Source organism: Triturus cristatus, chromosome 3_1, assembly GCF_964204655.1.
Source record: "Triturus cristatus chromosome 3_1, aTriCri1.1, whole genome shotgun sequence".
NCBI classification, from domain to species: Eukaryota; Metazoa; Chordata; class Amphibia; order Caudata; family Salamandridae; genus Triturus; species Triturus cristatus.
The window spans coordinates 430,676,007-430,701,006 of NC_140583.1; the positions used below are offsets into that span (position 1 = coordinate 430,676,007).

Sequence of the window (25,000 nt, forward strand, 5' to 3'; positions counted from 1 at the left end):
AAAGACATAATACTATATTTTCGTTAGGGAAAAAGCATCGCGAAGGAAAGGGTCTGACCACAACGAACAGTAAAAATTCAACAGGAAGTGGGAATTAATATTGTCATAAATTTGGTAATTTCAGATGTCATCAGTAAGGTTATCAATGCGGTCACTGTACATGTTATCAGTATTTTAAGTTGTGAGAGTATAAGCAGAGCATGGAAAGGGAACAAGTTATAGTTACTTCAGGGCTCTAGTTATAGTTACTTCAGTTAACTAACTGGGGAATTTCAGTGCTTTTTTGTTTAAAAAGTAATGTTTAACTGCAACGTCATTTTAGCCTTTGTTTTTTTTTCAGTGAATTTCTAAGGTTTATTTTTAGTGTGTGTCACTGTCAATATATAAAAGCCAGGACTATTAGAGCACAAACTTCAGCTTGGGAATGCTTAAAAAATTACCTTCTCTTTTTGGTTCCATGTTTTACAGACCCTAGGAAACAACTTTTTTTTCCCCGAAGTATTTCTAGGGGGTTGCTATGCTGCATCCAGCCCCACACAACACAAACGTGTGGGGGGAGGTGGCGAAGGGGGGGATGTGAGGGGAAAGTCCACAGTGGCCCACTTCTGTCTCCCTGGCCAACTCTGGGCACCAACCTCTTTAAAATCTGTTGAGGCCAACAGGGGAGCCCCAGGGCCTCCGTGGCTAATGCTAATGCCAGTTCCCATTGAGGGAGCTGGTCACTTTTGTGGGCACCCTGGTGCCCATCTGGGGCACCCACATCTCAATTCAATGGGGGTGGTGGTGGGATCCCCAAGGCCCCTTTCGGCTCCCCTAGTGGGAGCTAGCACATTTTTGGAGTTATGCATTTCCTGCCCTCAGCTCCCCATATGTTTTTTATTACTTATTTTCAGGACAAAGGACTGAGTCCCTGAGTCCTAAAATGGCTGCCATCTCATCTTTTTTGATGTGGTGGCAGCCAATCAGATCTTATCTCTAGACCGGTCAGATCATCTGCGGCATGATGTATACATAACATTTTAACCTCAATTATCTCAAAACTACTGAACTGATTTACACCAAATTACAAAAAGCATGCTTTCTGGACCAAGATCTAGCTCTCTGCCAAATATGATTTAATTCAGTACAGCCTTTTGTCTGTGTCTAATTTTCCTATGGAAAATTGCAAAACGAGTTTTGAACACCCCTCCACACATGTTTCTTCCAAGCCCTCAGTTGACAGATCACCCTGAAACTGTCCAGGAATGAGATGAGGTGGAAGAACACTTTTTTGTAAAGTTTTGTTAATAATCGTCATATGGTGCCAAACGGAAATCTGTTGTGGCAATATCCATTCCCATTGTGACATGTATTACAGTGGCAGAAGTCTTCATCAATCAATCAATCATAGCATTTGTAAAGCGCACTACATACCCGTGAGGGTATCAAGGCGCTGTGGGGAGTGGGGAGGGGGGAATGCTGCTACTGTTCGAAGAGTCTCCTGAAGGTTAGGCGGTCTTCCGTCTGCCGTAGGTGGATGAGGAGGGTGTTCCACGTCTTGGTGGCGAGGTGGGAGAATGATCTGCCGCCGGCGATCACTCTTCAGATGCGGGGGACGGTGGCAAGGTCGCGGTCTGTGGAGCGAAGCTGGCGGGCAGAGATGTACAGGCTGAGTCGGAAGTTGAGGTACGCTGGTCCGGTGTCGTGGAGTGCCTTGTCTGCGTGGGTGAGGAGCTTGAAGGTTATCCTCTTGTTGATGGGGAGCCAGTGCAGGTCTCTCAGGTGGGGTGTGATGTGGTTACGGCGGGCGATGTTGAGGATCAGGCATGCGGAGGCATTCTGGATGCGTTGGAGCAGTTTCAGGAGTTTGGCCGGGGCTCCTGCGTAGAGTGCGTTGCCGTAGTCCAGTCTACTGCTGACGAGGGCCTGGGTGACCGTCCTTCTAGTTTCGGTGGGGATCCACATGAAGATCCTGCAAAGCATGCGGAGGGTGTTGAAGCAGGAGAAGGAGACGGCGTTGACCTGCTTCGTCATGGAGAGTGTGGAGTCGATAATGACCCCTAGGTTTCGTGCATGGTCGGTGGGTGTAGGGGGTGCTCCTAGTGCCGATGGCCACAAGGAGTCATCCCAGGCAGAGGGGGTGGAGCCAAGGATGAGGACCTCCGTCTTATCTGAGTTCAGCTTCAGTCGGCTTTTCCTCATTCAGTCGGCGACGGTCTTCATTCCTTCGTGGAGGTTGGTTTTGGCGGTGTGGGGGTCCTTGGTGAGCGAGAGGATCAGCTGGGTGTTGTCGGCGCAGGAGATTATGTTTAGGTCGTGGCGTCGGGCGATGTGGGAAAGCGGTGCCATGCTGACGTTGAACAACGTTGGGCTGAGGGATGAGCCTTGGGGTACGCCGCAGATGATCTCGGTGGCTTCGGAGCGGAATGGGGGAGGGGGAGGCAGACGCTCTGGGTTCTCCCGGAGACGAAGGAGGTGGTACAGTCCAGGGCCTTCTCTTGGATTCCGACGTCGTGGAAGCGTGCTCTTAGCGTGCGGTGGCAGACTGTGTCGAAAGCGGCTGACAGGTCCAGGAGGATGGTTTCTCCGTTGTCGAGCAGGATCCTGATGTCGTCTGTGGCGGCGATGAGGGCAGTTTCGGAGCTGTGGTTGCTGCGGAACCCGGACTGGGACGGGTCCAGGATGTTGTTCTCTTCGAGGAAGCTGGTCAGTTGTGTTTTGACGGCCTTTTCGATGCCCTTCGCCGGGAACGGGAGCAGGGAGATGGGTCGGAAGTTCTTGTGGTCCTTGGGGTCCGCCTTGGGTTTCTTTAGTAAGGCGTTGATCTCTGCGTGCTTCCAGCTCTCCGGGAAGGTCGCTGTCTCGAAGGAGATGTTGATGGTTTTTCGGAGGTGGGGTGCGATGGTGCTGCTGGCTTTGTTGAAGATGTGGTATGGGCAGGGGTCTTCCGGGGATCCGGAGTGGACGGTGTTCATGATCTTGATGGTGTCGTCGTCGTTGATGTTGACCCAGGCGTACAGGCGGTCGTGGGGGTGTCGGTGGTTGCCGGGGTGGTGACGGTGTCGGAGCTGTTGTGGATGTCTGTGATCTTGCGATGGAAGAAGGTGGCCAGCGAGTCGCACAGGTCTTGTGACGCTGGGATGTCGTTGGTGTTGGAGCTGGGGTTGGAGAGTTCCTTCACGATGCTGAAGAGCTCTTTGCTGTTGTGTGGGTTGTTGTCTATGCGGTCTCTGAAGGCGGTCCTTTTGGTGGATCTGATGAGTTGGTGGTGTCAGCGGGTGGCGTTCCTGTGGGCTGTGTAGCTTCCCGGTGTTCTTTCGCGGGTCCAGTTTTTTCCTAGTTTTCGGCAGGGTCGCTTGGAGGCCTTCGGTGAACCAGCTGACTCTCCTCCTGGTGTGGGTGTTGGGGGCTTCTTGAGCGGGGCGAGGGTATTGGCGCAGTCATTGATCCATTGTCTGAGGATGCGGCATCAGGGTCGGTCGGGTTTGCGTGTGGGCTCTGGGCGGTGGTTAGCTGGTCCTCGGTGATCTTGCCCCAGCTGCGGCGAGGCATCTGCTGGGTGCGGTGGTGGGTTTCCGGAAGGTGAAGTGGATGCAGTGGTGGTCTGTCCAGTGGAGTTCGGTGGTGCGGTTAAAGAAGACGTGGGTGCTTGCTGAGAAGATGGGGTCAAGCGTTTGGCAGGCGGAGTGAGTGGGTGTTGTGACGAGTTGTCTGAGTGCGAGGTTGCCAAGGTTGTGGAGGTTTTGGGGTCGTTGTTGTTCTCGAGGTGGAAGTTCGGGTCCCCGAGGAGGATGTAGTCCGTGGAGGCAAGGGCGTGTGTACTGATTAAGTCAGCGATGGAGTCACTGAACTACTGTCAGGGTCTGGGGGGTCTGTAGGTAAGGGTGCCTCTGAGGGTGGTGTTGCGGTCGGTGTGGATCTGGAAGTGCAGGTGTTCGGCGGTGCTGAGGGTGTCGTCGGCGTCTGTCGAGATTTTGAGAGTGTTTCTGTGGACGATGGCGATTCCGCCTCCTATTCCGTTGGTGCGGTCCTTGCGGGTGATCTTGTAGCCTTCCGGGATGGCTATGGCGATGTTGGGTGCCGAGGAGGGGTTCAGCCAGGGCTCCGCCAGGAAGGCGACGTCTGGGGCGTTGGCGTCGAGTAGGTCCTAGAGTTCGACGGCGTGTTTGCGGGCGGAGCGGGTGTTGAGCAGGATGCATCTGAGGAGGTTGGGTTCTTCGGTAGGTGGGTTGGCGGGCTGGATGCTGGTAAAGCTACAGTTCCGGCAAGAGAAGGGTCCTTGGGTGCGCTTCGGGGCAGCCAGGCAGCAGGTGCATGATCGTCTGGCGTTGAGTGCGTGGAGGGTGCTGGAGTTTTAGCGGAGGCGGGCGTCGCAGCGTTCGCGGGGGCCAGGGGTCCTGGCGCTGGGCGCCGTCCAGGCGCGGACGGGCCTTCGGCGCGCCCGCTGCGCAGCCTCCATATAATGGGGTTAGGGAGGGAGGAGTAGCTGGGAGGTGGGAGCGGGGCGGCGAATGGGAGCTGAAGGGGCGGGGCAACAGGGGAGACAGCGGCGGGAAAAGCGGCGGGAGTGGGCACAGCGGGAAAGGGTGGAAAAAAAGGAGAGAAGCACGTAAAAACACACAACAGGGTTTACAGCAGTTTACCAGAGGGAGCAAAGAACAGTGAAACAGTAAAATAAAACGGTAAAAAAGGAGACAAGAGGCACGATAACACTAAAAATAACCAACAGTGTACCAGGGGGTGACAGTAGTAGCAAGGCACTAGCAGCCATGGCACAAGATGAGCAGCGGAGTGGGGAGCGGCCTACCCAGAACCGGGGTCCAGGCTCATCACCTTGCGCCCTTCATCCCACACGTGACCGACTATTGGGATGGAGCGGACTGACTTTCTGTAGGGTTCCTTAAAGTCGTACAGGAAACATTCTGACTGCACTGTTGGTATGGGCAGGTCGAATATTTTAGACGCTCTTTCCATTAGATTATGGAAACCCCCAATATCTGCAGGGGGGTGGGGGGTAATCCGCCGGCTCTGGAACAGGGGAGGCGGGATCCGGAATGATTGTATCATCCCACTCCCTGTCGGGATCCGGAACAGTTGTGGTCCCCTGGTCGTCGTCCGATGTATCATCCTGGACAGTAACTAATGGCTGCGGTTCTGGTAACTCCGGCAATGAAGTTTGTGGAGGAAATTGGGGTGGTACTGGATGAGCAAGCAGAGTAGCTGGTACTTGTACTGTATCCTGGGCATGAGATTGTGTAGGAAATCTCCGCCTATAAACAGATAGCATGAATTGTAAGTCTGTGATGAGGGAGGATGGCATAAAGAACATCTCCTGCTGATAACCTTCCTGAGACCTTTACGGGGGCTCATATTGTTGCTGATCCATATAGTACTCTTACGAGTCAGAGTCCTGGTATTTGACATTCAGCTGTGATGGGCTAACCGCAGCACCGCAAGGCCCATCGTCCTCATCGGAAACCTCCTCTTCTAAAAGGAGAGCAGGAGGCAGAGGTGTCACCTTCCTGGGAGAAGTCATCTCTGGTGTAATGCGGCGTCTCCGAATTGAAATTGCCACATTTTGTATCCTTGACGAGGCCGTAGACGAGGTCATCGACGAAGCCGTTGACGACGATGTTTGAGCCGGCTACGGAACAAGAGTCACCGTCGACGGGATCGTCGTCGAGACCGTCGTCATAATCGTGTTCAAAGCCGTCGTCGCCGTCACCACTGACAGAGTGAACAGCGCATCCGAGCCTGGCGTCGTTGTCGAAACCGATCCTTTCCTCACCGGTGGAGACGAGGAAACTCTCGTCGACGAGCCCGACGACGGAGCCAAAGAAGACACTGGCAAAGTCTTGGAAGTTGTCATCGATGGAATAGATGTTGCCGTCATCGACGAGCGAACTTTTTTCTCAGCTTTACCATCAGATGGGACAGAAGCTTGTTTTTTTAAAAGTCTTCAACTTTTCAGGAGGAGGAGGAGGAGAAGAAGAAGAAGGCGGCGGCGGCACAAAGCTTGCATTCTTTTCCAGTGCCACTCCTGGGACAAGTCCTTCCCTCTCCTTTACACCGTGGTGAGGAGATTTGATGGGACTACGCCTGTCAGACCTATGAGAGGTCTTTTGTAAGGCTTTGGAAGGGAGGTCTGAAGAAGTAGAAGGAGAAGACCTACCCCTTTTTAGAGACCTCCTGGATGAAGTAGCAGAGGAAGCGTCATCACTGTTACTTGAGACAGGATCCTTTCTTGACTTAAGTCTCTGGAGCCAAGTTAACAGACGCCCCTCACAGTCTCGCAAGGTCTTTGTGGACAAGGTCCGACAAATTTTGCAGTCAGCCGCCTTATGGTCAGGATACAAACAATAAATACAGTCTTTATGTTTGTCTTCCACATAAAGCCTCTTCTTGGAGCAGGTGGCACAAGCCTTGGAGAGCCTTCTTCTCCTTGTCCGACATGTTGACCACGTAGTGTAGATTGTAGATGGAAAAAACAGGCTCAAGAATAGGGTAAATAGGAAAAAACTGAGCAGAGCTCAGTGGAAACTCCCTTGCACAACTTGCGGTAGAAAATCGGAGGCTCTCTCAGGAAGGTTCTATGGGGTGAGGCTATTCTGATTGGCTGTTTATTTTATTTGGTCTCTTTTACAAAAAGAGGTGGATATGCTACAAAACTAGTAGGGTCCTAGGTCTAATTCTTTTTTGTACTTATTTCTATGGCCATTTTATGTATAGCGGGGACTCCCATCTCGACGACGGGGAATGATACAAGCAATGGGAATCTATGAAAGTTCCAATACTGGAGTATGGTATACTTATGTTTTATTTTTAGAACCTAGCAGGACTTGGCACAGGTAAGTAAAGAACAAGTTAAATACCTTCGGTATTGATGTAACTGGTAGAGAAACAGTTTAGCCGCAGATGCCTTAACTTAGAATATCCCCTGGTGTCAGACTGGATCCGGAAACCTTTTCCCCAGCAGTACCTCTGCACGCCAGGGGGTGGCGTCGCCCGGCTCAGTCCTGACATCGTCCACGGATATGACGTCAATGGAGCTATACAAGTCCCTCCCGGCGCGCTGACGTCAGTTTTCTACTGTGAAACCTTTCCGCGTCACAAAGCAGGGCCACTACAAAAACTGTGAGAGTGTGGGAACAGTTTGCCAAAAAAGATCAAAAATCTTTGAAACAACAATATTGCATAGAATGATGAGAAACATTGCCATGTATGTCAGAGAAAGAGTACTTAAAACTGTAAGGGATCGAAGGGAGAAAACAGAGTATCGGCCCTAGAAACAATTTTGCAGAAGCGAAAATCCTATGTGGCAAAACAGCGTTGGGAATGAATGTCATGACAAACGATAGGCAGTTTGTAACCACAGGATGTAACTGTGAAGGGCAACAAGACCGGAACAACATGACTGATGGGAATTGACCACATTTCTACACACCAGAGAATGTACAACCACACACCCCAGAAATTACCTATTGACTGTAACATCGCCAAAAAGACCCTCAAACCAATTGACCACAGCGCAGTCAAGGAGACCCCAAACTAATGGGAAAGAAATAGATGAGGGTGGAAGGGAGGGTAGAAGAAAATGAAAAAACCCTACACTGGAAGAACCAGGGTGGAGGAACGTGGAAGGATACATATCTTCACCACCCAAGGACAAGAATGGGTGTGGAAGCAACAAATCGGCAGAATGAGACATCCCGCCCCAGAGGGTGGTGAAGCAGACCACCCTGCAGGAAGACCAAGGCCACTTGTAAGGAGGCAAGTGGGTACAACTCAATAGGGCAAGGTCTTCGCAGAACGGAGAGGCTGGGTGGGTGTTAAGGAATCTGTGGCTAGACTTTGTCTCTACCAGATACATTGTTACCGAAGGTAAGTAACTCGTTCATCGGATAGAGAAATCTAGCTGCAGATTCCTTAACTTAGAATAGATACCAAAGCTATACCCCATTGGAGGAGGGTCTGCGATCGAAACCCAACAAGTTCCAAAGAGAATTAATTTGTCAATAATATTGACTAAACACGGTGGGGACCGAAATGCCAGTGTGGCTGACATTGGACCCACTAAGCTCAGGGCGGAAGTATGAGAAAGGGGAGCAAAGGTACCACAACCCGCCAGAGGACAGCACAAGGCCCCTTACATCCAGACAGGGACAAAATCAAAGCGCAGCGAGAATGGCCAGTGCATGATGGAAGAATGCCTCAAACTTCTACAAATGAAGTGAAATTGAGCACAGGATCCCATGGATCCACAAGAGACAAAGTTCCAGAGAAAGGGCAAAAACAGTATAGCAGAGTAAAGCATACAAATGAGCAGGCACACCAGTGGATGCTTAAAATGACATGGAAGGGGACAGATGTCACCATGCCGAGACACACAGAACCACGACTACCAGGATACACCTGCATCAGGGTGACATGAATACACAACCACTCCACACAAAAGCAAAAGCTCAATAAAATGTAACAGCAACACCGCATGCGCGTCGCTGAGAAAACAGGCGCATCACCAGGTACTCAACTGGCGAACCGTACCCAGAGGTACAAAGGTTAAGAACACATAGAAAAAGCTATCTCCCATGAGGGAGAGAGAGACGGGTTCTGGGGCAAAACTCCAGGAACCACAGCACGGAAAATTTAGCATGCTGGCTTTCTTGGCGTGTGTCCCCCCTCATGACAGAATACATATAGACATATAGATATATATGAAAAAAGTTGTGAACAATGAAAGACAAAGGGAAACTCGAAGAGCAGCCCTATATAATAGGGAGCCGTACAATAGGGTCCCACGGCACCGAGGTAAACACCATCTTGCCCACCTAGGAAGGAGACGTGGTCTCCCGCGTGACAGGCGGGGGTACTGGCCATCACAAACGAGGAATGAGTCAGAAAGACACAGAGTGTCAGAAAGAATGCGTACATAGAGTAACCTAGGCAGAATACGTCAACTGAAAACAGGAGCAGGAGCCAGTAGCAGAAGTACCGGAGCTCTGCGCGGCAATGAATAGAAGGACTTGAGCCCCGGCCTGGGAAGTGCACAAGGCAACACGCAGCAGTGACGTGTCTAACGTGGACTCCACTGCCCATAGGCAAAAACCAACGAGAGAATCTGAGCCGTGAGAGAAGACCTAAGCTCTTCCCAACACCAGGGAAGAAGAGTAGGCAAAGCCACAAGAATAGGACGCAGCCAAAACCCTGGTGCAAGGAATAACACAGCACCCCATGATATCGCACACACCTGGTGTGTAATCACATGCCGTGTCTGCATATAACACAGACAGAAACTGTTCTGGAGCGGCACAGAACAATATGCACACAAGGGACACATGTGTACGTTTAAGATAGCCAACGTGGCCAAAGAACCTAGCGAAAGCTCAAAGAATAGGCAAAGGCAAGAAAGGGAAACGTGAACACGCCGAGGTGAGCCAGGTATGGCAGAAACCCAACAATACTCTGGAGAAGGCTGCATCCAGAGAGGCAGGAGCGCGCCACGGATCAACGGTTGGCCACAACACAGAAGCTCCAGGAGAGAGCCACGCCAAACCTGTGGGTCTCACCAGAGGAGCCATCCTACAACAGTAGGAAGAGAGGAAGCAACATTGTCTGCAATTTTGACTGATGACTAAGAACCAGTGAAACACCAGGATCTGAACACAGAACCTTTGGAGTAAGAGTCTGAGACCTCAACCACTAGGCCACAGTGACTCATCGCAAGGAAGTGGGAAGTCCACAGTATAATCAATAGGACAAGTCCCCAGAGGGACAGAAAATGTAAGAAGACGACTCCGCAGGAGCCTTCGAAACTTCCTGGGCAAGGAAGAGCAGATACACAACAGCCAACCAATACCCCACATAGGGTATGTCACATTCCTATAAAAAGCAAGGGACACCTTTTGAGACAAGCTCATAGAGAGAGGGCTCAAAAAGGAAATGCAGAAAACAGCTGGCCTAGCTGTACCAAACGAAGGGAAAAGACAGCTGATGAGCCGCACAAACCGTCCAGGAAATAACGCTGTGAACTCAAAAACTGATACCAGTAAAGCAGTGACAAATACTGCAACAAAATTTTAATTCTGCAAAGTGGACTAAAAACTATGGAAGTCATGGGAACCCAGATATGAGGCGCTGGACTGCCGAGTCAGCATGACTGTCAAACAGATGGATCCCATCAAAGGGGAGATCCCTGAGACGCTCCTGAACATTTTCAGATAAACTGTCATCGAGCAGCCAGGCATGGCAACGCAGACCAACTGACCTGGCCATAGCCTGACCCACAGAATCAGTGGTGTCCATGGACGACCGGATGGAAAACTGAGCCATGTCGCGGCCATCACGAAGCAACCGATCCAGGTCAGCAAGAGGGCCCTCCGGCAAGGATGTAAGGAGGCGCTCGACTGAGTTTCAAAGGGCAAAAGTAGCCCGAGCAAACACTCAAGACATGTTCAGGGACCGAAGTACCGAGCTGGTGGACGCAAAGACATGGCAGCCACAGGACTCCAACCATCTATACTCCCTAGTGGGAGGAAGCAACGGAGGAGGTAAAGAAGAAGAAGAGAGCTGCCTGGACTACCAGTCCTTGAGCCCTAGTATGGAGGGACAAATAGGCAGGGTAATCTGGAGCCGGGCGATGGCGATGCGCAATAGCACGATCCACAGGGTCCCATGATTTGGGCCTCACCTAAGTACCCAGAAGGATGTCATGAAATGACCCGCCAAAAGGCAGCAAGGGCTTCACCTCCATGGTGTCCTGGTGGAGAAGATCACACAAAGGATCAGAAAGCAGAGAGACCGAGGACGGATGCATCTACAAGATATCCGCAGCCCTGCGAACCACCCTCGCAAATGCTGCACTGGACTCTGTGGCCATCCTAGGTGGGCAATAGCAAGTCATCTGTAGGGGACGGTTGTAGGCTAATCCGTCCACCAAATGACAATGCAGAATGAAGAGCCAGCCCGTGCCCCATGAGCACCTGCTCCGAGGAGCAGCGACACAACCCTGGAGGTGGTGAACACTCTGGGGCCTTGCCCTCTATCAACAGAGGAACAGCCGGGGACGGCACCGGCGTCGACAGACGTTGAGACTGTGTCAGTTCGACGTCGACGACCACCAGAGAGGACTCGTCCGCCTGGCGACACCTCGACCTCCACCGAGGTGGAAAAACGAGGGGAGGAACGGAGTTGACTCTGAGTTGAGCTCCGTGCTGCAGCCGCATCAGACGTCGATGCAGGGAGCCCCACATGGCTGTGTGGAGACGCTATAGGAGGGCTTGACGTCTGGCTGGGATGCCCCTCCGGCCCGTGTCCAGACGTCGCAGCAACTCCGGAAGCAGAGATAGGGCACTCGATCGGCGCAGAGGGTGAACCTGCCGGCGAATCCCCAACCTGAGTCCCCAACCCCTCTATGAGGCACAAAGGCGTGCAAGGGAGAGGGGGTAACCCAAAGATGGCCTGCAAAGCCTTAGAATAGGCTTCCATCTGGGTCCGAGTCACCCCAGCACCAGTGAATGGTGGGTAGGTGGGGGCCGACTCCTGTGGGCCCGGGTCCAGCGAAGACCGACACCTCCGTGACTTCCTCCTCTGCTAACCTGCGTCAAGAGAGCGATGTCCAGGGAATGACTCCGGGCCTGTCCCAAACAGGAGGCCCCAGCATGAGAAGACTGGCGCCGCTTGGACCGCTCCACAGGAGATGGAGACCGGCACCGTGAGGACTCCGAACGGGACATCCGGGCGGACACCAACTTCATACGACATTCTTGCAAGGTCTTCTGCTTCAGCTGCCAGTAGGCGTCGCACTCAACGGAGTCGTGGTGCTCTCCCAAGCACCACATACAGATCTCCTGTGGATCAGTCGCCGATATCTGCCGCGTACATGTCCTACACGATTTGAAGCCTGTAGGCATCGTACACTATTCCCCGACGCTAAAAGGCATCTGGGAAAACAACAAACAGGCAAGAGGAACCGCTTCTCCTGGATCCGCAATGGGACACGGAAAACTGACGTCAGCACGCCGGGAGGGACTTGTATTGATGTCATATCCATGGACAACGTCAGGAAGGAGCCGGGCGATGCTGCCCCCCCGGCGTGCAGAGGTACTGCTGGGGAAAAGATTTCCAGATCCAGTCTGACCCATGGGGATATTCTAAGTTACGGAAGCTGCAGCTGGACTCTCTATCAGATATATACTGTCAAATGCAGGACTTCACAAGGAAATGCAGTTCTGGTTGAATTTGCAATAGTTACAGGTTGGTATTTATTCAAAAAGCAGTTTACATTACAATAATAATTACTTTTAGACTACGTTTCAGTTACTTTCAGATGACTGATTACTAGGGGTGGTATGCCTAGATACCACACATAAGGCTCTCACAATACATGGTAAGACGTTTCTTAGCTTCAGTTAAAGTTAATGTTTTCCGCCAAACAAAACAGTTCAACATTGGAACATTTTAGGCCCAAAGTCTTATGACATGCTTTCCTAAGGGAGAAAAATGGTTATCGGTTTCACAGGTAAGTAAGCTTCTTACAAGTGGGAGATTTGGGATTTAGGACCAAGGTCTAGGTTGGCACTTGAGTTACACCACAAGTGGCACTGAGGCGGCAGGGAGAAGAGTGCAAGGGTCCAATATTAGCCAATGGGGCTGAGGGGGCCTTCGGCTAGGGACTGCTTATGAGCAGGCCACTCTGTGTGGGAGCAAAGCTCCTGGGGGTTAAGGTTAGCACTACAGTAGCTGCACCACCAGCGGCACAGGGGCAGCCGAATGCAGGGTGCCAAGGAGATGTTGGGGCCCTGTGCTTTTCAATGGAGACCTTTGTAGGAGAGTAGGATCTGCTTTACATGTGTACCCCCACTTTTTGCTGGTGTTTCACTGTTTTTCGACCTTAGTCTGGCTATGGCCCTGCTAATCAGGACCACAGCCTAGCTGCTTCCTCTCTAAAATGGTTTGCATGTACTTTAGGTACATATCTAATTGGATTCTGGAGTGCCTTATAAGCCCCTAGTATATGGTATACTATGTACCTAGGGCATAGGTACCTCAGAGGCCTACCAGGGGCTGAAGCATGTATTATGCCACCCCTGGGAAGCACTCCAAAATGGCAACACAAGTCTGCTACTGCAGCCTGGGTAAGGGTGTGCTTGCACCCCTTACTGTGGTATAGGCTACCTATATCCACATATATATATACAGACACATATAAACCTATAAGCTACTCCTATGGCAGGCCTTGACAATCCTGAAGGCAGAGTGCTTGGTTTTGTGTGAGAGGGTGCCCAAGCATGAGCTGAGCCTCTCTGCAGCTTTTGGAAATCCTTCCTTATGGCTGTTCTGCGATACAGCCATACCATATACTCTTAAGTGCAATATAACCTCGCGATAAATGCTAACTTTGGAATGGCTGCATCAAAACATGTCGTGTTTGGTGTCAAACGCTTTGGAATACAAGACCCCCCCCCGCCAGTTCTAGCGGCGGGGGTAGCATTCCACCCTTCCAGAGGGAGTGACATGTTCACACTGGTCAAACCCGGTAGGACTTTCCTGAGCCCTGGCATCACAAAACTGATGCCTCTGCCACTGACACGGGGCTGGCCTCCTGCTGCTGACCGAAATTCCGGCAGGGGAGGCCTGGACAATAGGTTTCCTGTCGAAGGGAGGTGTAACCACCTCTCCAGACAGGCAGATGTGTATTGGGGCTGGGTGGGAGCACTCCCTGGTGCTTTGAAGTCCTGCACTGGGGGCACACTTGGTGTCCCTGTGCATAGTCAAGTTCAAACTGGTTGCAGGGGCTACCTGCCCCTGCTATGGCGCGAAACTGGACAAAGGAAATGGGTGTAACCACTCCTCTTTCCTAGCCCACCCATAGGTGGGGCCTTAGAGTTAGTCCATCCCCTAAACTTAGTACAAGTATAGGAATCCAGTCCCTAGGACTTTAGATTACCCTGGACGAAACTCTGCAACATATATCCTGGACCTTCGACTTTCTATCTCGACTAGAAGACGGAAGAAATCTCCCTTGGGGTCAAGGAGTGACTTCCCTGCTTGGCAGGCACCAAAGAAGCAACTGACTGGTCTGCATCGCTGAAGCTGCCGCCGGACGCCGGACGCCGAAGTCTCTGCATCACCAGAAGTGGATTTCCAGACTTCCCCGAGGCTACCCTGAGTCCACAGCAAAGCTGAGGCCCGTAGCTATCGTGGGTGACGTGGAACCGTGACCCCTGAACACCGAGAACTTTTGCAGCAACACTATCTTCCTGGACCTCCTCGAAGTTGTGCTTTGGGCTCTGAGTAGCTCCAGCCTTGAGCACCTCCTGCACCGAAGATTGCTGGCCTCTACTCCACGAGTGACCCGTAGGCCAGTTTCAAGTGCGACCGCTCGAGGCTCCTTCGTGATCACTAGCCCGTTGGCTAGCAGGTCCCCACGAAGGCAACTCCTTTTCTACTTGGGCTTTCCTGGTTGCTCCAGACGTGCCCAGACTTACCCTTGCTGGGTGAGTCCCACAGACCTTGCTGGTCTGCACCGCAGTCCTTTCACTGAATTCCAGTGACTTGCTGTTGCCAAGGCTTGTTGGGTCCATTCTGGTCGCCGACACCGCAGCACTCGACAGACTTCGTGGGACAGCTCGAATCCAGCTCGTGGACTTTGTCGACACCTCCTGGACCTCGTGGCTAAAGAGTCAAGACACCCACCGACTCACCTGAAGCAACCGACATCTGTGGGCATTGGTCCATCCTGCCCTTGGTCACTGGCTAGTGACCCAGACGCTTTCCCCTCTGCTTTCAGGTTCCTTCCATCCTAGATCTAGGCTTGGATCACTTCAGACACTTCTCCTCTTCACGACAGCAGCAGTTCTTCGTAGGCTTCCATTGAAAGTGACGACGCGACCCGACACCAATGCGCCCGGCTTCCCTGGGTGAGGTAACTCGAGTACTCCGGTGTTCCCGTGGGTGCTGGCCCTAGAACTTCTTAAGTCCAAAAGGGTTTGGTCCTGACTCGATTCTAAGTGTCCCTAATCTTTAAATTTCCAACCGCGACATTGCCCATAGAAGCTAACTGGTACCCGCGGTTGTGTTTACACACTGCATACAGTCCCCGTGGGTCCCCTGTGTCAATACCTTGGGTGGTTCCTTGGGGTACGAACGATTCTACAGGCTCTAGGCCTTGTGTCTATTCCAGTCGTGGTTCTTATACCACTTTTTTGGTATATGGTTTGGTATGCCCCTAGGGCCCAAACGTGCATTTGTGCTATTACTGATAATTGCTAACTTGTAAATAAGGCTCCCTGTTTTCCGTTTTTACTGATTTTTACACATAAATACAGACAAAAAACATTTATTTTCTTGTCTGTATTTATTTTTAAATGTGGATAAAAATGGAAATTGGGTTGCTTTTGGAGTAATTCTAAATACTGTCTGCCATGATTGCCAGGCCAATAGCTGCATGGATTGATAGGTAAGGGGTTAAAAAAGAAAGTCATTTTAGTAAAGAGGATTTAACAGCAGTAGATATGCACAAGGTTGATACTGAAATTGATCATATTTTCATATAAGTGCACTGATTTATCTTCTGTGGATGTTCACAGCATTGAAACCTGACAGGCATTCAAGCATGAGTGCATATTTATCGGTTAAATAAATGTGGAAATATACTAATTTCAGCTTAATTTCTCCACAAAACACAAAATAAATATGGTTAAATACAGATAAAATTAGCAAAAAATAAATATGGATAAATACAGACGGAAATGTCAAAAAAAGAAATACCATAAAACCGGGAGCCCTACTTGTAAACACAGTACTTCGAACTCCAGTCTCATAAAGAGACTAGAGGGGTGTGTTTTATCTTAAATACATATATTTTGAATATATACCTGGTGTGGTTGTCCTTTCATTTGATCATTCAAGAGATTATAGACTGGCAAAACAAGCTGCTTTACATTCCTTCAAGACTTAGCCTGAAGGCTGCTCTCCATAGCTACCACTAGGATAGCTTTCAATAAAGGTTGTCTTTAACCATTCACCATAACTAGAACTAGTGGACAGCATATATCAGGCCACCTTCTCACAACCTTCAATTTGGCAAAGTTGCTGAAGGCTCGGGCAGGGAGGCTTCCTGAAGACGACCACCGGCTGGAGAGGTAAGTTGGATTCTTAGGAGATGTCTGGACACCCTTGGTTGAGCCACCCAAGGCCGTGGGCGTCGGGTGCAGGGGTGTCTTCTGGCGTCATGTTTACTTACCAGCTCTGGTCACGGTTGGGGGGACCCTTCAGGATGAGGCTGCAGGCATCGTCTTGAGAGAGCTCAGGGTCACCAGATCCCAGATCAGGATTGCTGGGGAGACCTCCTTGTGGTGTTGGGCCACTCTAACTCGAGCCAGGCCGTTGGATGCAGAGTCGCTGGAATCCAGATTTTGGTCTTGGAGTCTTTGTAGAGCAAATATGGTGTCCACGGGAGACAGGGTCTGTAAGACGAGTGCAGGGCATGTCCTAGGGGCACTTTGGGGCGGCTGTTCATGGCAGGTTCTTCGCTGTAGGCAGGTCGGAGGCGGATAGGCCAGTAGGGGTGGGACCAATGCAGTAGCAGTCCTCTTCTTCCTGAGTCAGAGGCAAGGATCAGGGTAGCCCCTAAATACTAGATTTAGGGGCATTAAAAGGTGTGTGCAGGTCGTGACCGATGGGACCCTACCTTGGGGTGGGTACACCCCCTATCATGTCACCCTGAAGTGGGAGAGGAGTATGAGACTCTTCCTGATTGGTTGGGTCCCCTCATGTTCATGATGAAGGAGACTGAGATGTGTCCTTCACCTCACCTTCCCCACCTGAGGGGTGGGGTTGGCAAAGGTGGGCACACCTCTCCTCCTAGCTTGGATTTCCACCACTTCTCCCACCCAAAGTGAGGAGCAGAACTTGGGGGAGCCAGTTGCTTGGGGCAGTGACTGGTCACAAAAGCAGCAGGCCTTTAACGCTTCCCCTTCATGGACCCAGCACATCCTGGGGGAGGAGGCATGACGTCTGCCCAGTATGGGCTTTGTTTCTCTCAGAGAGCAGAGGCTCTCTACCCAGGGGTCCAGAAACCTTTCTGGTGGTGGCAAATGGCGGGCAGCCATTCAGGTACTACAACAGGGATGGTAATTTTTCAGGGGGCATCTCTAAGTTGCCCTCCCAGTGAATTAGACATTAAATCTCACACTGGCATCAGTGTGGGTTTAATGTGCTGAGAAGTTTGCTACCAAACTTCCCAGGTTTTAGTAAAACCATTATGGAGCTGCGGAGTTTGCAATGACCAACTCCCAGACCATATACTCTTTATGTCTTTACTGCACTTACAATGTCTAAGAATGGACTTAGACACTGTAGGGGTACAGGGCCCATGCCACTGTACCCACCCCTGAGGGCTAATGCTAGAGGGGTGAATACCTAGGCCTCAGGCAGTTGGCTGTAAGCATGGCACACTGGGATGTGTGCCAAGTCGACTCCACTTTTCTCTGCAACAAAACACGCAGCCTGCAATGGCAGTGTGTGGGTGTTAAGGTACAGGGCCTCTAAGGGTGGCACAAGTACTGCAGCCCTTAGAGGCTATTCACAGTGTCCATGGTACCCATGGTACCTTTTACAAGGGCTTACCTGTGGCCAGAGATGTGCCAATTGTGGGTACAAAGGTACAGTTTATGGAAAAGAACAGAGGCCCTGGGAGCCTGATTGGCAGGGATCCAGGGCACATCAAGTCAGGTTGCATCAGATGCAAGGCATAAAGTGGGGGGTAGCTATGCAAAATGGGGCACTTTTCTACAGTATATATATATATGCATATACACACACACACAAACGAAAGGGCGGCATAGGGATGCCTTTATCATTCACACATACAGTACTGCTACTGTGGACCATGTATGGTTTTCTTGAATATACTGTGCCCATCATATTGGGCACCCATCCATCATTCTTTTAGGGCCTAAGAACCTCACAGTTTGTCTCTCATATTAAACTCTTGCTTAAGTTGTTGCATTTATGAGTACTTTTGTATGACAATGTTATATATTCTTGTTTAGTTTTACTAGTGTGCTTTTAGTTCTCATATTCTGATACCATATAGGATGTAATAATACCAGTACAGAAAGATTGTATGAGCAAAAATGTAAAATAATTTGCTCATGTTACATTACAAATGGTGTGGACATTTTTCTCATAGTTTTGAGAACGAATATAAAAGCAGCATTGTCTGCTTGCTTGTAATGCTTGTTGTCTTTCTGCCAAGATTACAGACTGAGGACCATCTCATTCTAAGAAATATATACTGTCCTTGAATTCAGCTCCAGGCTGTTTGCCTTCAGTATTCAGGTATGCAACAAATACTGTGCACCTTCACAATGGCAAAGCCTTCAGAGCCAATCACCATTAACCAGGATTTATTAAGAAGGGGAATTCATTTAACTTAGCATGAGATGTTTTTAATACTTATTTTTTGCTCATTTATAAATGCTACATTTAGAAATAGTATCTGGTAATAAGATTTGTATGTAAACTTTGCATTTGAATGGATTCAAATAAAGCCCTATAAATGAATGCTTCACATGCTCAACTGGGGTAAAGGGTCAATGAAGGGAACCCATTCACTTTAAAACCCTTATGTCTCTGACAGGTACATTATTGTCGCATTCCAAATGTGAAGCTTCTCTGGGTAAGCACAGCTGAGATTTGTGGACCACCCCCTGTCTGTTATTCCACTCTCAATGGCAAGTTGGTATACCTGTGCCTACCTAGGGGTAAAGGGAAAGCTACTGCTGTGGTCAGGATTGATCCCCACTATGTAACACATGGGAGTGCTGCAACACCATGTCGGGCTTTAGGTTTCAATGAACTGTCAAAATATTAAAAACTAGAACCTTTTAAGACGTGACATAGCACAGGATGACTTGTCATGTTGACTACAGAGGAGTTGTGCCAACTACGGAGCAGAAAAAGGAATATCCGCAATTTAAAAACAAATAACAGTCGGCTTAAAGGCTGTATGATCCTCTGACAAATGAACTGCAAAAATCATGGATCATTCTGAGAGCTGTTCTAAATTCTTAATTTGGATCTAGAGTTTGTGAAATGCTATTAACCCAAAAATGACAGCATACAGGCAAATCTGGGCGTTAATGGGAATTAGAGTAATTTCATTTTCCCAGCAGTCTCCCATCAGCTGTGATATAGAAAAAAAGGTGCCAAAGGAAGTCAAATTGAATTAATGAGGTATCTACTAGTTTTGCTGGAAAGCAAACACTGATCCTCTGTTCTCAATATAAACAATTCCTCCTGATTTACTTATTTCTCCTTTTACTTTGCTGCCACTTCAATGCTGCTGATTCTCTGATTTTTTTTTCTTCTCACCTCACAATCCTCCTAAAGGGCATACAACCATTTACTTCTAAAAAGAGTAGCTGTTAAATCTTGGAAGACCTCTTGCTCTCTTGATCTGAAGCTTTACAATGCCACAGTACTTTTCTCAGCCCCTTTCTCCTTTCCTCGGATATTCCATTTTTATCCTATAATTTGGGTGTCATGTTGCCACAATGCTGCTATTCTTAGTTTATATTTCTGTAGCTAACCCCTCTTCTCCAAAACTTTAGAATTTTGAAAACCCGCCCGTTGTCACTTTTTCTTCCACTAGCAGACTACCCTTATTTTGTTCCTTTCTTGTTTTACTCTCCAACTTCATCTTTTTGCTCCCTCCCCTTAGCTCTTACAATTCACATTTAGTTCTTCCATTATACTGTTTCTCAGAATTTGAACTTCTGCCACTAGTACCCCAACTTTCACCTCTTTATGTTGGCTATCTTTTTGCATCCACATCAAATTCTGGTTTTTTTTGTATTACGTTTACATATATCAATGGCTGAGTATCTGTCTTCCACTATGTACATCTATATCCCAACCCTTAATTCTGGTTGTGGTCAACCCAGTTTCCATTCTCATGCTATTTCTTCTTTGTACCCAAACACTGGAATGCCCCTTCGCCCTTACCTTCCGTTTTCTCCTAATGACTTTGTACCATTTCGTTACCTAATAGGAATGCAATAATGATGTTGCATATGTTGAAATTGTTGGACTCAATTTATTTAAAGTGTGGTGACTGGCTCTATAAAATGAATGAACATGTGAAAAAAATTTATTTTGTCAGGAGAGGTCAGTTTCATTCACACCACTTAATGACATTTCTCAAGCCATATGCCAGCTTATCACTACAATAGGCAGAGGCTGGGTTAGTTACCATTTGTTCGTGAACACTTGGTTCTTTTTAGGAATGAAATCATTCTAGAGCGTAGTCTATTCTATTCTCTAGGATTTGTAAAGCGCATGGCTACCCACAAAGGCTTACCAGCGTTGTGCAGAGGAAGGTAGGAACTTAATTATTTGAATAGAAAGTTCTTTGACAGTTTCCTAAAGGAGAGCTCAGATTCTGCTTTCCTAATTTGAAGAGGAAGGCCATTCTATAACATAGGTAGTAAGATAGAGAAGGAAAGTCTTCCGGCTTTAGCTTTTTCAAGGCTGGGGACAATAAGGTGTTGCTGAGAGGCAGATCACAGATGTCATGATGGATTGTCAATTGGTTTTGTATAATTGTAGACTTTTGTGTACTGCTCTGTAGGCCAAGCAAAGCACTTTAAATTGTATCATTTTTGCCAGCGTAATGAGGTTCTTGCAGCCATCACTGACTGAAACTTCAGCATGTTTTGCACCGTGCAGACTTTTGCATTTTGTATCATCTGAAGCCTAGTTAGGATAGATGTGGGGCTGCCTAGATATAGAGAGCTACCATAGCTAAGGCAAGACAAAATCCAGCCCTGAACTATGGTTCTACGTGTGGATGTTTTTGGTAGTCATCTTAGTATTCTCCTAAGGGTGCGAAAGAGGCTGAAGCAGATGGCTGACAATTTCTTGGCTTGGGAAGACATGGTAAGCTTTTGGTCTATCCAGACACCAAGACTTTTCATTTCTTCTTTGGGGAAGGGTTTGCTGCCCATAGATACTGGCCATTTCAGTACTCCCCAAAGCGATAAGTTATTCCCTAGCACCTGTACTATCCTATGCAATAAAGCTAACACAAGGTGATGGAATAGGTCGATTGGGCTGAACTGGTTAGTAGTGGCGGAATTGGGAGGCAGATGAGATCCTTAGCAACAAAGCTATTCTGGACTCTGCTGGATTTTAACAGGTAAAAGCTTTTGGGAGAATTATAATGCCATATCTCTCAGCACAGGGAAAGACATCCCAAAAAGTGTGAATATGGGAATCTTTTAGAGGTTGAATTACCAGTAGAGTTTTGAAAATTCTGCTAGCACTACAGAATTAATCTAAAAGGAGCATAAATGGGTCTTTCTTCCTGCATGCTAGAGGAATACCTGCCATATGAGAACATGACGAGCTGGTCCCAGTTCTGTCTGCACACTTGCCCTATAGGACCTAATTTCATGAACTGGGAAAGTTAGTCGCCTTACCTGGCCAGCGGGAGATTTGGCCAAACCTTTCTGGTGACAGCTGTCTCCCTGCTGTGGGAAATAACCTCTGGAATGTCTAAAAACCATGAGGACTCAAAAGGTCAGGCTGAGAGGAGGCTGCTGACCAGTTCACAGGATTCATGTCAATTTGTATGCGCTTGGGGACCCTTGGAGAAACTGAAGACTACCTGTGTTAACTGTGGGAAGATGTCTGCAACTAATTTTACAAGGCCTGGAACCCGCTTCATAGCAGGATTTAGATGCTGGAGAGGTGAGTTTCAAACAAGAGACATGCTTGTGTGACCAAAAGGCAGCCAGCCATGTCAAGCAACTAGCAAAGTAAGCTGTACAGTCAAATAATAATAAAAAAAAGCACATTAGTTAAAGCTCTGTATCAAAATGCGTGGCTGATATTTTAACATGAAATACCTTCGAAATAAAAGGAATATGTATTCTCGTATAAGGCTTAATTAACTTTATTAGCACTTGTGTTCTGATGTTCCGCAAAAGCTCTGAAAAAGAAAAAAAAGAAACAATCAAACTCTTCATAAATCAGGAGGCTATCCATTTCAAAGTTACGTCAAAGATTCAAGAGATTTCTCAAGGACCAAACTACTCATCTGGGAATACAACAGAAAGACCAGGACTCCAGATAAGTTAATGAAGTGGGAGTAAAATGATTTCTTAGGGATTAGAAAAATAAATCAAATTTGTTATGAGAGTAAATTTAAGGCGGATACAATTGGATGATAATTTTGAACATTAGTCAAATTTGTTGTAGTCCATGGTTTCCTCATAGTTAGATATCTCTGTAAATCAAACAACGTATTTTAATATTATAGTACATTCACAGATTAGGCTGCATGTACAGTGCAGCACCTTCTTGTGCCATATCAATGCTGATAACATTGTAGGTGGATACTCAGGTAGACTTCTGTATTGTTACTCCCAATTTGATACTGTTGGGACTATTGTCTCGATCATATGGAGTAAAACAGCAAGGAGGCTACAAAGATGGAGGGCTAAACATTAGAGGTATTAAGATTTTTTTTGTTTTTTAAAAGTGTCTGTTTAGTCCATCTTGGCCTTCGAATTTTGTGTAGACGCAAAAAGTTAGTTGTGAGGAGTTGAAAAATGCTATCAGGTTGTTCAACTGAAAGTCACTAATGTTGAATCTGCTTCAAATCATCTTCTATGAGAGTCTCCCATGATCTAGACAGTACAATATTGCCATCAAGAGGCAACATCCAAGAAACCTTTGAAAATATTGTAACCTACACATGTACAGTCTCCCAGAAGTGTAAGCAATAAAGGTTACTTTTAAAACATTAAAGTAGAGTTGAAATTGTCGAGGTAATGTCATGCCCTTCATTATTATCTATGACCATTTGAAAAATGTTGAATTCTAAAAGTTTATTACATTACATGCATTATTTTATTTGACTAAATATACCTTAACAACCCCAAACTACGCCTAATGCTACACTTAACTGAAGCCTAAAAATCTACCCCTTGAAGTTACTCTGCCCTTGAATTCTAAAACCCCCCAAACTATCCCTCAATGAGGACTATCCCTGAACCGTACCCTCCTCTTGCTGCTGCTCCTTAAAGCTAGCCTTCCTCGAATGTTAAAAACGTCTTACTAACAATTTACGCACCCATATCTGAACCTAAAAAAAACCTCACTAACCAACACTATTACTCCCTGAACTTAAAAACTCCTTACTAACCCTATATGCTACCCTTCTCTGAACCCTAAAAACCCCTTACTGCTGCAAATCCCTGAACCCTACCAACCACTTAGTACCACTACCATTCCCTGAATCCTTAAAACCCCTTACGGGTCCACTGCCTCCACCTCCACTCTACTTTAACAGGAGGATGCCCCCTTGCTCTGCTCCCAGTTAACTTCCCTTTGCCAAATAAAGCACAACATTTTTCGATTTTTTGGGAGCCACAATTTTGCATCATTTTTTTTTCCAGCAGAAAACATTTTTGACATTACTTTTTTTAAAAACTTTTTTCCTCCTCAATAGTTTTACCGTAAACCCTCCCCCAGCATAGGCTTCATGTCACAATATAACACAAGCTTCATTTACACAGTCCAATGTATCAAATAAAGTATCAAAGGACTGTAAAAAATTGATTTACTTTACAGTTATTACATGAGATGATCCACACCCGGAATATGTGTACTTGAGCTTATCTAAACAAAATACCAGTTGAAGCGTGCAAGATAAGCATCATATGCTCATCGATCTGCATTAGCCAACAGTAATACTGTATATTGAGAACTGTATATTGTAATACATTTTTCTGAGAATTTATAAAGTGCTCAATTCCTTGGCAGATTGGCCATGTCTTCTTAGGAAACAAATGTCCCTATTTAAAGTGATAACTCTCCCATGCAAGTCCAAACTCGTGAGAATTGAGATGCGCAGTCAGTCCCAGCCCTCAATTCTAACCAGGCTGCAGCCGGCTTTCCTGTATCGTTGTACAGTACAAATGAATACTGTCCTACAAATTGTATACAGAGAATATATGCTATAGCACCTGCCTAGGCAGTCTTTAGGTTGGAATTCCCCCTGTCCCCAGAGCCATGAATGACAGCATTACCAAGTTGGGGTAGTGCAAAATGACACTGCTCCTAGGGAGCCAACCATTCGAGCATATGCCTAGCTATATGCCACTCTTTGAAGGTAAGTAAAAGAGAGAAACATTGTGCAAGTGAGAGAAAGGTGGAGTGGGAGATGTTTTTGGATTAAGTGTGCAATCTTGTTGCTATGTTTTTCTTTCCGCAGTACAGCATACTTTTTCCTAAATTTAAAGCAGTGTCTTTGTTCTTTGTTTTGTTACACAATTGTTGGGCAGGTTTAAGAACTCAAATTAAATTCTCACACCTACCTCATTGCTGGGGTATGCCTGCTAGAACTTAGCTATGTAAAATGCCAAGGGCTATTCTTTGGATGGCAGCAGCTATACAGCAGAGGTATCTATTGTGGAATCCAGCTACACTGACTGGAAACCTGAACCTCATCTCAAATCCATTAAGGCCTACATTTAGGATACAAAAAACACTCTTCATGTATCACTCAAACACACCCTGCAGGGAGAGGATGCACTGGCTAAGAATACAAACCGTGAATCACCTGATAACCTGCAGTCTCAATGGTCTTCTATGTAGGTGATGGCCGTACGAGTTCTATTGGTGGTTATAAAGAACTTTTCAACAATGCCCGTCACTTGAAGGGTGCCTCACGTGTCTCTCACAGTGCAATCTCGAGTCTCATTAACTGGGGCAGATAACCTAATATCCAATATTATCCTTTGAGATCCAGTATCCGCTTGCAAGGCCACATACATGTAACCATTTCGAACCTTAATCTTATTCAGATATTTATCCTGTCACAGCTCACGCCGGCTTCCCTTATCTAACTCTGGGAGTTCTTAAGGGGCCAAAGATTCATCATTCCTGGCGCCAGATACTACTGATACAGGTGCAAAATGTCAAGCCTAGTACATACCTAAAAATGCTA

At 47.7% G+C, this 25,000-nt stretch overlaps 1 protein-coding gene across 2 annotated transcripts in view; it reads right to left on the reverse strand.

Annotated features, from left to right (window-relative positions):
• Positions 1-25,000, reverse strand: part of COPS2 (COP9 signalosome subunit 2) — a 289,702-nt gene that overhangs the window by 32,735 nt on the left and 231,967 nt on the right. For both annotated transcript variants that reach the window (XM_085644223.1, XM_085644221.1), the window contains exon 11: positions 21,894-21,976. In XM_085644223.1, the coding sequence (XP_085500349.1) occupies positions 21,894-21,976 (83 nt within the window). The remainder of the gene's footprint in view (positions 1-21,893; positions 21,977-25,000) is intronic.